The sequence below is a fragment of the Canis lupus genome, chromosome 30 (genome assembly GCF_011100685.1).
Source record: "Canis lupus familiaris isolate Mischka breed German Shepherd chromosome 30, alternate assembly UU_Cfam_GSD_1.0, whole genome shotgun sequence".
In the NCBI taxonomy this organism is placed as follows: Eukaryota; Metazoa; Chordata; class Mammalia; order Carnivora; family Canidae; genus Canis; species Canis lupus.
This window is the reverse complement of record NC_049251.1, coordinates 20,946,004-20,962,572: the sequence shown is the minus strand read 5'-3', so window position 1 is coordinate 20,962,572 and position 16,569 is coordinate 20,946,004. Positions and strand designations below refer to the sequence as shown.

Below are 16,569 nucleotides of genomic sequence, written 5' to 3'. Positions count from 1 at the left end.
TTTTATTTATTTATGATGGACATAGAGAGAGAGAGAGAGAGAGGCAGAGACACAGGCAGAGGGAGAAGCAGGCTCCATGCCAGGAGCCCGACACGGGACTCGATTCTGGGACTCCAGGATTGCGCCCTGGGCCAAAGGCAGGTGCGAAACCACTGAGCCACCCAAGGATCCCCTAGAGGTCCTTCTTATAAAATTGCTTCAGAATACTTTTTAAAGATGGAATAGGGAGGGATGCTTGGGTGGCTCAGTGGTTGAGCGTCTGCCTTTGGCTCAGGGTATGATCCTAGAGTCCTGGGATAGAGTCCTGCACAGGCTTCCTGAGTGAAGCCTGCTTCTCCCTCTGCCTGTGTCTCTGCCTCTCTCTCGCTCTGTGTCTCTCATGAATAAATAAATAAAATCTTTAAAAATAAATAAAGATGGTATAGGGAAAAATACTAGTGATTTGAGGGAACTTTGAGGAAAGGTGAATGGATTATTATTTTTATACAAATTATGTGTTATTTATATATTTCATAATATATTTATAAAAATATATGTGTATATTTATGTTTTAATACAAATTATTATATTATCCAAAGACAATTATTTGAATAGCATACAAACAAGGTTGTATTCCATATGGGATGTTTTAGAAGTCTAGATGCTTATGGGCACTTTACTGAACAGAAAAGTGAGAAGATTTCACTGGTCTCAAAAGTTTTCTTTTTCATTTTGCTGTTTTAGGTATACAGAGCCAATGGGCCAGATGGAGCCATTGGCAGAGGCCAGAGAATCCACCTACAATTATGGGACACAGCAGGGCAAGAGAGGTATGAGATCTTCAGTTATCTGTTCCTTATTGGAGGAAAGCGAAAACCAGCTATGCCCTTCACACAGTACCTGAGCCAGGAAAAGGCCAGCTGATTAGTTGACTGAACTTAGATAAGACTTGCTGCTAAATCTGCAGGAAATTTCAGTCTGAAATGATAATGATGTCTATTTCATACAAGGTCAAAGGAAAAATGAGCCCTTTTCAAATAGACTATTTTACTTAGGGACTTTCTACTTTTTCTACTTTTTTCTCTTCCTCCTTCCTCCTCCTCCCCCCATTCTCTTTCCTCTTCTTTCTTCGTTTCTCTTGTTCTTTTCTTAAAGACACTTTGCTCCATTTACTTTTGTTATTTACTCAGCCACAAAGACAACTACAGACATACATGCATTATTCTCAGCTGATTATTGAAACCTCACAGAAAATCTGATTGGAATTAACTCATATGGTCAGAAGTTGCTTGATTAAAATAAGCCACATGAAATCTTGATATAAAATTTCTTTCAGTTAGTTATAGCTTTTTTTCTCACAGTTTCCTCGAAGTATTTTTTTTTAAGATTGATTGATTGATTGATTGATGTAGAGTTAGAGAGTGAGTGAGCGAGGGTAGGGGAGGGCCAGAGGGAGAGGCAGAGGGAAACTTCAGCAGACTCCACACTGAGTGCAGTACTCAACAAGGGGCTTAATCTCATGATCCTTAGATCACATCCTGAGTTAAAACCAAGAGTCAGATGGTGAACCAACTGTACCACATAGGTGCACCTGAAGAGTTCTCTTTTTAACTTTTTATTATGGAAATCTTTAAATATATACTACAGTGGATAGTATAATAAAATCATGTACATATTTCCAATAGTCATCAATTTGTGGCCTTATTTCATATATACCTCTACCCTTTCTTAGCCCCTCCTCCAAACTATATTGAAGCCAAATCTAAATATCAGATATTTTCATTTATAACTACTCTGGTATGTATTCGTAAAATATAGAACTCTTTTTGTAAAAACATGGATTAGAAATATTTGAGAAAACTTAAAATAACAGATTAGGTGACAAATTCATACCAGTATTTCCTTTCCTGGAGTCTATGCCTGTCAGTTGCAGACTTTCCATTGAAATAAAATGGAAACCAACCTTTAGAGGGAGAGAGAGGGGAGAGAGCAGAATAAAGCTTTGGGAGAGAGAGTACCAAGAAAGCATAGGGACTAAGTCAATACCACTCCCACCTTAAAGCCAAAGAAATGGTTATCAGAGTTATGAGACGTCTTTAGAGATGGAAATTAGAAGGTCATGGAACCCATTGTAACATCAAGTCAAGCCAAACTTTTTCAGGATGAGGAAAATATACACAGCAAGCACCATTGCTTTTAGTCTAATTAACTCTTAATTGTACAGTAAATTCTTTTTTTTTTTTGTACAGTAAATTCTTTTTTTTTTTTTTAATAGCTATTTTCATTTATTTATTTATGATAGTCACACACAGAGAGAGAGAGAGAGGCAGAGACACAGAGGGAGAAGCAGGCTCCATGCACCGGGAGCCCGACATGGGATTCGAGCCTGGGTCTCCAGGATCATGCCCTGGGCCAAAGGCAGGCGCTAAACTGCTGCGCCACCCAGGGATCCCTGTACAGTAAATTCTTGACTGAAGCTAAGATCTCCTGAGCTAGTTCTTTTTTTCTTTTTCTTTTTCTTTTTCTTTTTTTTTTTTTTAAAGATTTTATTCATTTATTCATGAGAGACACAGAGGCAGAGACATAGGCAGAGGGAGAAGCAGGCTCCATGCAGGTAACCTGATGGTGGGACTTGATCCCAGGACTCCAGGATCACACCCTGAGCAGAAGGCAGACACTTTAACTGCTGAACCACTCAGGCATCCCTCATGAGCTAGTTCTTGTGATCCCTGTCCAACAGTCTAGTTTTTCAAATCACATGGTCCATTAACACAAAAACTTATGTAAGTGATAAATAACTGTCTTGTACACTTTTGGAATATCATTATTCAATTTGTTTTTTAATTTTTAAAAATTTACACAGCTTGTTTTTATTTATTTTTATTTAATTCCAGTACAGTTAATGTCCTAGTGTTATATTAGTCTCAGGTGTACAATATAGTGACTCTGCAATTCCATACATTACTTGGTGCTTGGCATAAGTGTTCTCTTAATCCCCTTTATCTATTTCACCCACCCAGCCAGCCACCCCCACCTCCCCTCTGGTACCCATCACTTTGTTCTCTAAGAGATTGGATTCCAAATAGAACTTTTGATAATTGTTGGCATTTTATAAAGCCTCAATATATTTTCAAATATGCTTTCTAGCTCTAGGTATCTATTTGATAGCATACTTTGCTAGATTTTGTGTAATTAAAAAATACTATATGCATATATAATGTGAAGTTATTAAAAACAATGGCACATTATTAAAAACCCAATTTGTCATGGATGAATTATTGGAAGAGGCCAATGGCACTATTGTTAGTTTTATATTCAGGAGTGGGGGCGTGATTTAGGTGACCAATCTGCTTTTATGTTCCTAGGTTTCGTAGCTTGACAACAGCGTTCTTCAGAGATGCTATGGGATTTCTTCTGCTTTTTGATCTGACAAATGAGCAAAGTTTCCTCAATGTCAGAAACTGGATAAGTAAGTGATATTGTTTCTCTGTCTCCTGCTCCCCACTTCTCACAATACAATGCTCTCTGAAATTCTGCTTCTGTTGTAAGTTGTTTTGGAGGAGCTCCTAGTACTATTAAAAATGCTGTTAAAGGGGGATCCCTGGGTGGCGCAGCGGTTTAGCGCCTGCCTTTGGCCCAGGGCGCGATCCTGGAGACCCAGGATCGAATCCCACATCAGGCTCCCGGTGCATGGAGCCTGCTTCTCCCTCTGCCTGTGTCTCTGCCTCTCTCTCTCTCTGTGTGACTATCATAAATAAATGAAAAAAAAATTAAAAAAAAAATAAAATAAAAATGCTGTTAAAGGAGCAAGGTTTTACTTTGGAGACAAACATTACTGAAATACTGTTTTCCCTAGTAATACTAACTTTGATTTTTTTGAGTACTTATCCTGTAGGAACATGGAAGCACTTTCCATGTAATCTTTTTGGCTTTTCCACAGAGGATGCTCTTATCCCCATTTTATAGATAAGGAAACAAGCCCAGAGAAGTTAAATCTCTAAGTATCTGCTTGCCTATTGTATGCTATCAGGCTTATATCAACCAGGGCTTAATACATCTACTACATAGAGCTAAATATGTCTTGAAGGCTTAATAGATCACACCCCTGGCTCTATGTCTCTTCTGTACTCAGAGCTACACACACACACACACACACACACACACACACACACACAGAAAGAGAGAGAGAGAAACACACACCTACCTTCATCTTGGCTCTTTGCAGAGATCCCAATCTCTTAAATGATTGGTTAGTAGCCTCTTAAAATCCTGCCACTAACAGTTGGCAAACATTACATTTTTCTCTATTGTTTGTAATAGCACAAACCTAGAGAATCTATTGGGGAAGGCTGTGATGTTAAATTCTTAACATCCAAATCCTTAAAATGAAACACTTATTTAAAAATACCTGCTTTTTAAAAATAAAAAAATATGAAGGGGTCATTGGCTGTAGTTTTAATAGTAGAAAATCTTATTTTTAAGAATGAGTTTTTAAATAAGTAATTTATGTGGTAGATCATGATTTTCAAAGTATTTCCACATACTTTGTATCTGACCCTTGCAAGCACCCTGGAGGAAGATTCAGGCAGGTGGTGTGTCTTTATTTTAGAATGAAGACTCTGGGACTTAACCAGTAGTCAACTTCTCTGAGGACATGGAATTTGGCTTTCAGTTCAGTAGCCTTTTATGCTCCTTCTCAACTAAGTTAATCATTATGATTTGAAGAGCTATTTAATACTTTAAGTACAAATTCCTCAAATTTAGTTATGCTTATGGGCTTCACTTTGTTAGGTGCTTGTGTTGCACACCTCATTATTTCGATTAAAGCTGAATGATGATGGCTATTTTCTAGTCCTTTATCCTCAGCCCTTGCTCATCATCCTCTTCTTTGTATCATTCTAACAAGTTCTGGGCTTTAAGTCAAACACTTTATAAGATTCTTATTAGAGATGCGCTCATACAATCTTAACATTGGGAGATCAACAACCCACCTGTTTTCACAGGTAGAAATGGAAATTCTGAGACAGATGGCTCTTGCCTATCTGGACTTTTTAGATGATTTAGATAAATAACAAAATTATGGGAAATTATGTGTAATCTATACATTTTTTGTTTTCCTTATAGTGTAAAAGAAGTCTTAATGCACAGGTAGAGAAAACTTACACATTTTGAGGATTTCATATCTTCAATGGAAAATATTCTCCCCCAACCCCCCTTTAAAAAAAGTTCAGTGTCAAAGGTCATAATATCAAATCTTAATTAGGAATAAAAATTTATTATCTATACATTTTATTTGTCCTCTGCCTATTAGCATTTTGAATATTACAGGGATCATTCATTTCTTCTTTTTGAGGGGTATATACTAGAACAAAGGTACTGTTGCATTGAACAGGTAGTTGACTCCTGGGGCCTGACTTGCCCAGGGAGAGGAGAGCAGGTCTCCACCCTCCCTTTGCTTCTCCAGAGCTGCCATTGCAGTCCTTTCTCTCTTGACTCCAAGGCTGTCCATGTACTGCGGAAAATGGAATACATACAAGTCCAAAGGTGAGCCCTGCTGAATTCAGGAGACTGAACAGAGAGCTGAGTCCTCTGAACTTAAATCTGATAGCTGAAAGGAATCAGGTGGTGTTGTATTCACTCATCTGTCCTCCTGGAGCTCAGATGGGAAAGTCATGCCCATAGTCATTCCTCATTTAGAGGCAGCCTATTTCATAAAGAAACTCTAAAGTAGCCTGAATTTGTAAACATGGCTTCTATAGCCTCACATGAATGGTATCAGAGCCCAACAGGTATATGTTTTACATGTTTTTGCCTCTATATTTTTATTATTAGTATTCTATCTGAAAAGCCATCCCTACACCCCTCTTTTTAAATTAGGAAGGAAAAAATATAAAGAAAAATCACCAATAATCATACTTCCAGGAGTCTCCAAAATAAACACTATTAAACATCATTACTGGTGATACTTACATAGCACTTCTAAATGCTATGTTAGTATCATATTAATTTAATTGTTCTCAAGTGTGTGTGTGCATCTGGATCACCTAGAGTGTTTGTTAAAACACAGATTCTGGGGATCCCTGGGTGGCGCAGCGGTTTAGCGCCTGCCTTTGGTCCAGGGCGCGATCCTGGAGACCCGGGATCGAATCCCACGTCGGGCTCCCAGTGCATGGAGCCTGCTTCTCCCTCTGCCTGTGTCTCTGCGCCTCTCTCTCTCTCTCTCTCTCTGTATGACTATCATAAAAAACAAAACAAACAAAAAAAAAACACAGATTCTGGGCTCCATATGCCAGCATTCCTGATTAAGTAGATCTGGGGTGGGATCTGAGAATTTGCATTTCTAACGAGTTTCCTGGTAAGGGTAAGGCAAGTGGAATTGAAAAGGAAGGGGAAGTAGAGAGAGAGGTAGTGTGGAATGGTATTTAGGGGATGTTACCCAGTTACTGGCCCTGGTTACAGAATCCAAGGAGGCCAGAGGAGGGCCTTTCTCTCTTTATTGTGTGATGACTATTTTTTCTTCTTTGGGCTGATGGAGGACCAGAGAACACTTGAGGATAGTGTTCACATTGGGAAAGAAGTAGAAAGATAGGTTGGCCAGGTGGGAAGAAGTCAGAGTCTGGAGAGTTTAGAATACCAGGTAAGGAGAGTAGACTTGATCTCAGGTGAGATGGTGTTTAACCATGTTAGAAGCACCTGAAGAAGGCCCATGGACCTTACCTGGAGAATCACTGAATTAACTCATTTAATCCATACCTTAACTCTGTGAAGTAAGTACCATTATTATTACCATTTACAGATGGAGAAATGGCCTTCCTCAGGGTCACACAGCTAATAAATGGCAGAGCCAGGATTCAACCTTAGACATAGTCAGTTCTGAGTTCATGTTCATAATCATGACACTGGACACATATGGGGGTTAATAGAGCACAGAGCCACTCTGGAGACTAGAAAGCTTTCACAGTAGAGGTAACTGAGAGGCAAGTCATAAAAGAAGAGTGGGGATTCCTGGAAGGAAGGTTGTGGTTGGGTATTCAAGCATGTGGGGACAGCATGTGTTACCAGCTTCCTGGAGGAAAAAAAGCACATGGCAGTTATTGGAAACATGAATAGACTGGTTTTGCCTCTCTATAGGCCTTGTTGCCCAGTTGTCTCTTGAAGGCAATGGTCGAGGGCCCTGAAAATCTGCACCAAGTGTCTTGCCTATGTTAATGGTCAGTGAATACTTGCTGACTAGATTTTCTCTCGATAAGATATAATGAACATAACTTTGTAATGAGGAACTAAAATGTCGACACTTTTTGGTTAACCATGATAAAAAATAAATTAGGTCATTCCAACTTTGAGCTAGGTCTTCTTGTGATAGTTTGGGCTGCTTTAATTTCATTATGGGGTGTGGTGAATAAGAAATAAGGCTTTATTTTACTTGGGAAATTAGATTAGTGAAAGCTCTTTTTAGTGGGAAAATTAGATTAGTGGAGCTCTTTTTGTTTAATTGCTTTTTATAAAGTATGCCTATTTATAGGTTTTCAGGTAAAAAGTGATAAAAGCTGTGGAATAAGAATTATAGTCTTTTGCTTCCCCTTGGTTCTGGTGACAGACTCACTTCCTATTTATTCTAGGTTTTCTCTCATTAGTCTTACATTTTGCTTATTTTAATTGAATTGAATCTGCCTTAGGATTGTAGAAAAATGTGAAAACATTTCAGATAGAAACAAGCTAGTTCATAGGAAGACAGTTCTTTTTAAAATGTTGCTGTGGAGAGACACTATACAAAAAGCAGAGCTTTAAGATTAGCAATAAGCACTAAAAATTCTTCAATTTTTTCTTCAAATGGTTTTTCTTCAGTAGAAACCACATGTGTGTGCAACCATGGTTGCTCACGTTCACACCTACACATTTGGAGGGGTAGCGAATTCTCCTACTCCTCTCTGACACAAATAAGGTGGGGTGGGATATATGCTTAAGGATAAGGTTTAGATCTCTATCCCATCATTCAGTTTTGCAGATTAGGTTATTGATGCTTTGAAAGCATATCATTTCCTTATGACCGTATATCCATATTACAGTTTTTCATATATTCTCCATTGATCACACACTTATATTATTTACCTATAATAATTTTTCTTACAGGCCAACTACAAATGCATGCATATTGTGAAAACCCAGATATAGTGTTATGTGGAAATAAGAGTGATCTGGAAGACCAGAGAGTAGTAAAAGAGGAGGATGCAAGAGGACTTGCAGAGAAATATGGGTGAGTCTTTTTGTAGAAAAATCTAGTGAAAACATTCCCAATTCAAAAATTAGCACATGAATGGGTAATGGAAAATGCAAAAGCAAAAAATTGAAACAACACACTCATATGTAGGCCTTGGGAGGTATAAACACCTACTTTACATATTAATGTTATGTGATAGTGGGAACCCTAGGAAAAATATTGGGTGAGGGCCATGCTTCAATACCCAAAGATACAAATGCAATGAAATGCTGGGACACCTGCACCCCGATGTTTATAGCAGCAATGGCCACGATAGCCAAACTGTGGAAGGAGCCTCGGTGTCCAACAAAAGATGAATGGATAAAGAAGATGTGGTTTATGTATACAATGGAATATTACTCAGCTATTAGAAATGACAAATACACACCATTTGCTTCAACGTGGATGGAACTGGAGGGTATTATGCTGAGTGAAGTAAGTCAGTCGGAGAAGGACAAACATTATATGTTCTCATTCATTTGGGGAATATAAATAATAGTGAAAGGGAATATAAAGGAAGGGAGAAGAAATGTGTGGGAAATATCAGAAAGCGAGACAGGACGTAAAGACTGCTAACTCTAGGAAACGAACTAGGGGGTGGTAGAAGGGGAGGAGGGCGAGGGGTGGGAGTGAATGGGTGACGGCACTGGGGGTTATTCTGTATGTTAGTAAATTGAACACCAATAAAAAATAAATTAAAAAAATACCATTTTATTAATCTCTTGATATTTAAAGGAAGACACTTTTGAGGGCAGATGCCCAAACTATAAGTCAGTTTCCCCAAAATGAACGTAGGAGATGCATGGGATAAGAAAATTCTCTTTATTCAGCAAGAAACTTTCAATGTGCTGCTGTAGAGAGCCCCAGCATATAAGGAGGCCTATGGGCTTTGAAATTTCTCGACTGGGAGAGGATTGTGAAGATTCCCTTGGTTTAGGTTATATTTTTGTGGTGAAGAATCATCTAAAAACTGGTCTTCCTTGAGCTCTGGGAATAGCATCACAGTAGCATTAAATGGACCTGAAAGAAGGGGTTAGGTGCTGCTTATTAAAAATGTCAAGGTCCCCTCTACAAAGGAATTTGTGCTTTACTTTCTACCTCTGATACAATGAGAACTCAAATGTGTATGCTAATTACCCTTAATATAGGTGGGAGGCAGCAAGTAGAATTGAGAACGGGAAGTAGAGAGAGAGAGGTAGTATGGAATGGTATGTAGGGGATGTTACCCAGCTACTGGCCCTGGTTACAGAATCCAAGGAGGCCAGAGGAGGGCCTTTCTCTCTTTATTGTGTGATGACTATTTTTTCTTCTTTGGGCTGATGGAGGACCAGAGAACACTTGAGGATAGTGTTCACATTGGGAAAGAAGTAGAAAGATAGGTTGGCCAGGTGGGAAGAAGTCGGAGTCTGGAGAGTTTAGAATACCAGGTAAGGAGGGTAGATTTGATCTTGGGTGAGTGTGGGAGGTGGGTGGCAAGGAGTTGCTGAAAGCCTTTTGAGCATGGAGGGATGTGATAAGTACTTCTTTACATCAGTCTAGGGGTGGTGGGTGGGGTGAAATGGAGGGAGGAAAGACTAGAGACAGGGAGATTGTGGTGATCTGTTAGGTGGGTAGGGGCTATATTTGTGGAAAGGAAAAAGGAATAAATCAGAAAAAATAGGGTGGGGCAGAACAGGATTTTAAATCTTTTTCAATTCTAGGGGTGGAACAAGGCAAGGTGGGCTGGGGAGTGTAGTCCCCTCAACTCTAATGGCTTACATTATCTGGCACAGATTTGCAATAGGATGTGGAGATTTTCACTCTTGGGTAGATGGTGTTTAACCATGTTAGAAGCATCTGAAGAGCTTTTAAGAAATGCTTGTGTCTGGGCCTCACTTCTGAGCTTCTGAGGTAATTGGTCTGGAGTGGTTTATCAGTGGTTCAATATTCAATTGAAGAAACATACTTACATATAAAGGGATTTGTTACAGGTATCTGACCTTATGCACTTGGAGAGCTGGTTAAGCTGTAAGAAAAATTATTATAGGTAAATAATATAAGGTGTTGTTTCTGATGCAGAAACTTGAAGTCCACAGGTCAGGTAGTCAGGAAGAAGGTGGGTTTAAGGTGTGGAGAGCAAACACCAGCAGACACCAGCTGGGACCCATAATGACAGACTGAAACCCTGTCAGTGCTGGGTTACCTCTGACCTGGATGGTGTGGGTATCCTAGAGAAGCCAGGGACCTTTGTCACAGAGCTAAGCACACACACCTGGCCCAGGAGTTGGAGAAACTAAGGGAGGAAGGTGGAGCAGGTATAGGTCTGGTTGTTGGTTTATGCCAAAACCAGATGAGCCAGTAGGTAAGCAATGATGTATGAGAGCTACAGAATGGCTGCTGCTTCGCTTCCACCCCCAAAACTCCCCTGAATCTCTCCTGTGATCTTCCCTAACTGGAAAAGAAATTCTGAGAAATGTTCAACCTAACCAAGTTGACATGGTACAAAACCACCACAGGTGAGGGCCTGGGCACTGGTGTCTTTAAAAACCTCTCCACGTGATTGTCACGTTAGAAGCACCTGTGGAGCTTTTAAAAAAATACTCAGATCTGGGCCTCACTTCTGAGCTTTGACACAATTGATCTGGTGTAGTGATTCTGAGGTGGAGACTGGCAAAGCCCCACAGGCAATTCTGATATGCTTATCTACTCTTGAGAGGCATTCATATTGTGTAGTGGGAAGGAAAGAGGGAGGGCCAGATACCGAGAATAGTGAAGTGTCGAAACTGGGAGCTGGGAGCTATGTTGCAAGGGGTTAAGGAGGAAGTAAGTGATGAAGCAATGGAAACCGTGCACCTAGGCTATGCTTGTAAGAAGTAGGTTAGTGAGGCCAAAAGAAATAGGGCATTTAGGAAAATTGGCTAGATCCAACAAGTATGTTCTCAAGGGCTGGAAGAGAGCCAGGATTGACTTTATCCCCCTCTCGACTTCTTCAGACTTTGTTGGTTTCTTCTGTTCTGGTTCTTAGGATTCCACATCCTGCCTGGTATAAAAAGCCCAACATTGCCTTCTGTCTGTAGGGGAAGTTGGAGGGAGTCTTTTGTCTGTGCCCAGCTCACAAGGTCTGGGGAGTACTTCATAAGAGGGGCTCTATCTAAAGTTTCTGAATTAAGTTAAAATGAGAGAAAGGATTAGCAGGTAAGATAATGGAATCTACTGGAGAAGAATGGAAAGAGATGGAAACAGAATTTCCTTAGGAATTTGGAAGAATAAAATAAAGTTCTGGGGGCACCCGGGTCATTCAGTTGGTTAAGTGTCTGACTCTTGGTTTCAGCTTAGGTCATGATCTCAGGGTTGTGAGATCAAGCCCGGTGTTGGGCTCCACGCTGGGCATGAAGCCTGCTTAAGATTCTCTCTCCCTCTGCCCCTTCCCTCCACACACACACACACACACACACACACACGCACACACATACACACACGTGCACACTCTCTCACTCTCAAATCTTAAAAAAATATATAGTTCTGTAGGCTGTTTGGCAGTTTCAGAAGATTTAATGAAATGATTTAGTACACATGCATTTCACAAATTTGGTATATAAGTTTAATGATCATTTTCACAGAATTTTTTTTCATTTGTAATCCTGATATTTTTATTGATTGCACATGTACTAAAAGGTTGTGTTGGTCAGTTTATCTCCATGCTAATAGTGGTAGAGTATGGTTTATGGCACATCTTTGTATCATTTGTATGTTGTCTGATAAATTCACATTTTTTTTGTTACTATTGTGCTATCTCTTCTCCCCAGTACCTAAAAATAAATCATTGATTCATAAGTGCTTCTCTTAAATATATATGTGCTTGAAGAATGAAAGACTGTCTCAGAAAAACTTCACAAACCTAATAAAGAGCATGTTATAGTACAAATATGGAAAATATATTTGTCTGCAAGAATTCTCTTCTGCAAGGACAAGTAAATCTGAGAATAAGACATTCGTGTAGCAGTCAAAAATGGAAAGGGTGAATTGAATGTATAATGAAGAATATCAGACATTTTATGTTTAGTAGGCAAATAATCCATTTACCTCTAATTTCCTGTAATTTTTAGTTTTTTTTTAGAACAAGGGCAAAATAATGCTTTCTGGTATGTTATATTCAATAATAATATAAATGAAGTCAGACAAAGGAGCAAAACAGAAGTTTGTCTGAATTTGTTCTCCTGCCAGTCAAAATGAGGACAGTCTACACTGTTGCTGAAACATTTTTAAAAATAGCTACAAAGTCAAATATGTTAGAAGAGCAGACAGAACCAGCATTGGCTGGGATGCCTGGGTGGCTCAGCAGTTGAGCATCTGCCGTGGGCTCAAGTCATGATCTCTCAGTCCTGGGATTGAGTCCTACATCGGGCTCCCTGCATGGGGCCTGCTTCTCCCTCTGCCTGTGTCTCTGCTTCTCTGCATCTTTCATGAATAAATAAATAAATAAATAAAATCTTTAGGGGAAAAAAAAAAAACAGCATTGGTAACATTCCTCTTTCAGGTGATACTATTGGGTCTCAAAACTTAGTGTGTGTCAAAAATCACCTGAACTCTGGCTCCCAAGTAATTTCTGATTCAGTAGATCTGGCTTGGAGCCCAGAAATTTGTTTCTAAATGATTCCTAGATATTGCTCCTGCAGGTGGCTGAGGACAGCGCTTTGAGAACCACTGGCATGCATGTCAAGTTACTATCAGGTGTGTGTGCTGGCAGATACTTCCCTTGACAGTATAGTTGGCAAATCATTATGCACAGAATATGAAGCAATTGTTTACTGTGCCATGCATAGGTGAGGGAAGTGTGCTTAATGACCCATCACTGGAAAATCCATGTTTGAGGAAAGGTTTTTTTCTTTTTCATAGTTGATTAAATCAGCTGTGATCTAGACTGGGAAGGGACACAGGGATTGGTACTGAGGGAATGCCAGCCATAAGTTGCCAGGCAAGGACTTGGTGAGTAAAAATGGCTGCATCTAAATGCCTTCCCACTCTTCTTTTTTCACACAGGATAGTTGAAAGTCATTACAAGCCTTTTGTTTTTGATTCTGAGTTGAAGGAAATACAGAAAATTATGAATATGATGAAAGCATGGTAATTGAATGTATACATATTGCATGTGCTATACAAAGGAATGGGCAGCACATGCTTTTAAATTGATAAATAATTGATTATAACATTGTATTAGTTTTAGGTGTACAATGTAATGATTGGATATGTGTATATATTGCAAAAACGATCACAATAGGTATGGTTAACATCCATCACTACATGCAATTATATTTTTTTCTTCTGATGAGAACCTTTAAGATTTATTTTCTTAAGGGTAGCAAATTTAAGATAATTCTTTCCCCACTGTAGGAGGATGGCTCTTAATAAGGAAAGTGCTCGAGTTTCTGGATTGAAGAATGTGTTAAGAACATTTATTTACAACAGTAATAATATGAGTACAGACCATTTCTGGGTTCCAAATGGCTTAGCTCAGCAGAATGCTCAGTGTCCTATCTAGTCTGAACTAGATGAAATGTATGAATAGCTTTATCTTGAGTAATTTGATTTATTGCATACTTCATGACATCCTTCCTTTATTTAAGAAATAATGCTGTATCATCGGGCATGTTTTAAAACCACACACATAAGCTGAAACTAAACATCAGGATTTGACTGATCCATATTCCTTGTAGGACATACATTGTATCATCAGTAACATATGCCAGTATTAAGAGTCACTGATTTATAGGCTTCGTGACTTGTGCAATTTCCACCCATGGGAACATTTTTCTAAATTGGCATAAATAATAATTCCTCCAAGTACTGTGCCTGAACAAACAACAGTGGTCCTATTTGGGAACTCACATATAAGTTGGAAATTCCAGCCTTGTTGATTCATTTCATTGGATGAAAATCACATTTCCCAGAGGGATTTACCACGAGGTTCAGTGATGGATGGCATATCCAGAGAGTCATGGCACCTGGTAGGAAATTTTAAGGGATAGTTGCCTTAACCTGGTGGTGAAAAACTTGGGGGGAAAAAAAAACCTAAACATACAAAACTGATTTTCAGAACCCCACATAACTTAGTAGAGGATCTAGATTTCATTTGGCACAATCTCCTAGGTTGAACCAGTCCATACATCAGCCCTTTATTGTAAGACAACAGACTGTGAAAAGTAGTGAGACTCATTTCTTAATTAAGTGAAAACATTTTCTATAATATCTAGCTCCATATGTGAGCCAAATATTTAGAACTATTTGACAGACTCGTCAAATATAATTGCTTTCATTCCTGACAACCTCTAACTGTCATCTAGGATTTTCTAGTTTTGTGGAAATAAATAATACAAAAGAAACCAGATTGATGTGGATCCTGACCTATTGCATGAGCAGGATATAGATATCCTGGCAAAAACCTGCAAATGATAATAATACCATCCCTTGTCATTGATTTGAAGTAGTTTGCCCTTTTGCTCATTTTATTTAACATTTGTGATTAACCTCTTTTTAAAAAAATGTACCAAAATTGGTGTTCTGCATGCATTCCAAATGGCTGTTGAGTGGTCATTTTTGGATTGATAGCACAATTAGCTGCATGGGGTTTTTTCAAAGGTTTGGCGACACTGCCTCTAGTAAATTAATGCTACATTAGCACCACCATGTGGAGAGAAGGAACATTATCATTCTTTCTATGGCTAAAAAGGGGGACAGTTGACCCTCCTGAATGTAAGCTAATTTTACTAAATTTTTGCCTAGTAAGCTTTAGGAAAAGCAGAGTATGATTTTTAGAGAAGAAAAATCCATTAGGTTAAGATTTCTTGAGCACTTGCTGGATGCTAGGCTTGTGCTAAGTCCTTAACTTGTATTATCTCATGGAATTCCTCCTTGCCATGACCCCATGAACCACTATTATCTTCTTTGCAGATAAGAAGTGTTCAGATAATGTAGCCTAAATGCCTTATAAAAGTGGACGTCAAGAAGATACAGACATAAAAATAGTACTAACTCCATCGTCTAGCCTTTCCCTTGCCCTTAGGACAAGCTGGGCAGTCCATTTTTCTGTCTCTGGAGCATCATTTTGTTGTGGAAAGAAGGTCTTATTTCAGAGTATTCTCTGTGGATCTCACTTCTCCTCTGGCAGCTTTTAAAGAGTGGAGAACAGAGCCAGGTGAACTTGAACATTCATTAATTCTTGTAGAAACAAAAACTGCATTGCCCCAGTTGCTCAGAAGAGTCTGAATGATTAGTCTAAAGATTAAGATTGTTAACTAGACTCTTGGTCACATGACCTGGAGGTTCACAAATGGCAGGAAAATATACTTGAAGGAGAGAAGGTTGTTACTTGAATTTAGAGTTCTAAATCTAAGCTACATCTTATTAAAAGATGTACAATATTAACATGAATGACTTAAACATTTATAAACTATAACCCTGAAGTTCTACCAATTAAATATTTGCTTGAGTAAATATATTAGACAATAGCTTATAGGTCTGCTAGAAGCACCAGTCATTTATACCTCAGTATTAATCAGTAAAGTAAAATCTGTTTCTCTCTGTATTTAGTGAAGATCACTTGGGGGAAGTGAGGAATTTGATGCGGATTCATGGTAGGCAGATGCTTTGGAGCATGAAGCACTTTGGGAAGGACAGGTCTGAGTGAATCATCCCTGACATAGGGAAGGAAGCATGGTCCCAGGTACTAGAATTTAGGGCAGTACTGTAGATCAGCTACCTTATAAATTAAATCAAATAGTTTGTAAGCTACTTTGGAAATTGAATGTTTATAATATTGCTCACATCTCTTGGAGCTATGATTGTCCATGACTCAGGGACATTTTTTCTATGAGATGATGTGTTCTGAGTGTTAACAAAATTACCAGCAAACTTTTGTAACTTAACCTATTCTGTGTTGGAAATAAGTAACACTTGTCAATGACACACATGTCAGAAATGATATGTCAGATTCTGATATAAACACTTCAAATGTTAACTTATTTAATCCTTATAAGAGTATTGATATTCCATGATTAATGATATTATTTAGGTTTACGGATGAAGCAACTGACACACACAGTTTGATAACTTGCCAGAGTTATATAGTTGGTAAGAAGTCATACTAGGATTTAAATCCAGGTAGCCTGGCTTCCGAGGTTATGGCTCTTAACCATTGTCCAAGATGTTTGTAACTTCTATATTTTATAGTTTTTAAAGGTATTTTAAACTATGGTTTCTAATTTATACCTCAAAAATAACTGTGAGGCAATTTTTAGGAGCTGAGAGGGAAAAACTATGGAAAGTAGAAATAGGTTAATGGAGAGTCAGTTGAGGAA

The 16,569-nt window shown here is 38.7% G+C and overlaps 1 protein-coding gene and 1 long non-coding RNA gene across 2 annotated transcripts in view; one reads left to right on the top strand and one right to left on the bottom strand.

Annotated features, from left to right (window-relative positions):
* RAB27A (RAB27A, member RAS oncogene family) overlaps positions 1–16,569 on the top strand; it is a 55,189-nt gene that overhangs the window by 36,593 nt on the left and 2,027 nt on the right. The window contains exons 3-5 of the mRNA NM_001048130.1: positions 724–809; positions 3,345–3,448; positions 8,110–8,233. Coding sequence (NP_001041595.1) covers positions 724–809; positions 3,345–3,448; positions 8,110–8,233 — 314 coding nt within the window. The remainder of the gene's footprint in view (positions 1–723; positions 810–3,344; positions 3,449–8,109; positions 8,234–16,569) is intronic.
* LOC119866896 overlaps positions 8,992–16,569 on the bottom strand; it is a 17,326-nt gene continuing 9,748 nt past the window's right edge. Inside the window, exons 2-4 of the long non-coding RNA XR_005381684.1 lie at positions 14,102–14,217; positions 10,186–10,241; positions 8,992–9,256 (exon numbers count right to left, since the gene is read on the bottom strand). This is a non-coding gene — a long non-coding RNA (uncharacterized LOC119866896). The remainder of the gene's footprint in view (positions 9,257–10,185; positions 10,242–14,101; positions 14,218–16,569) is intronic.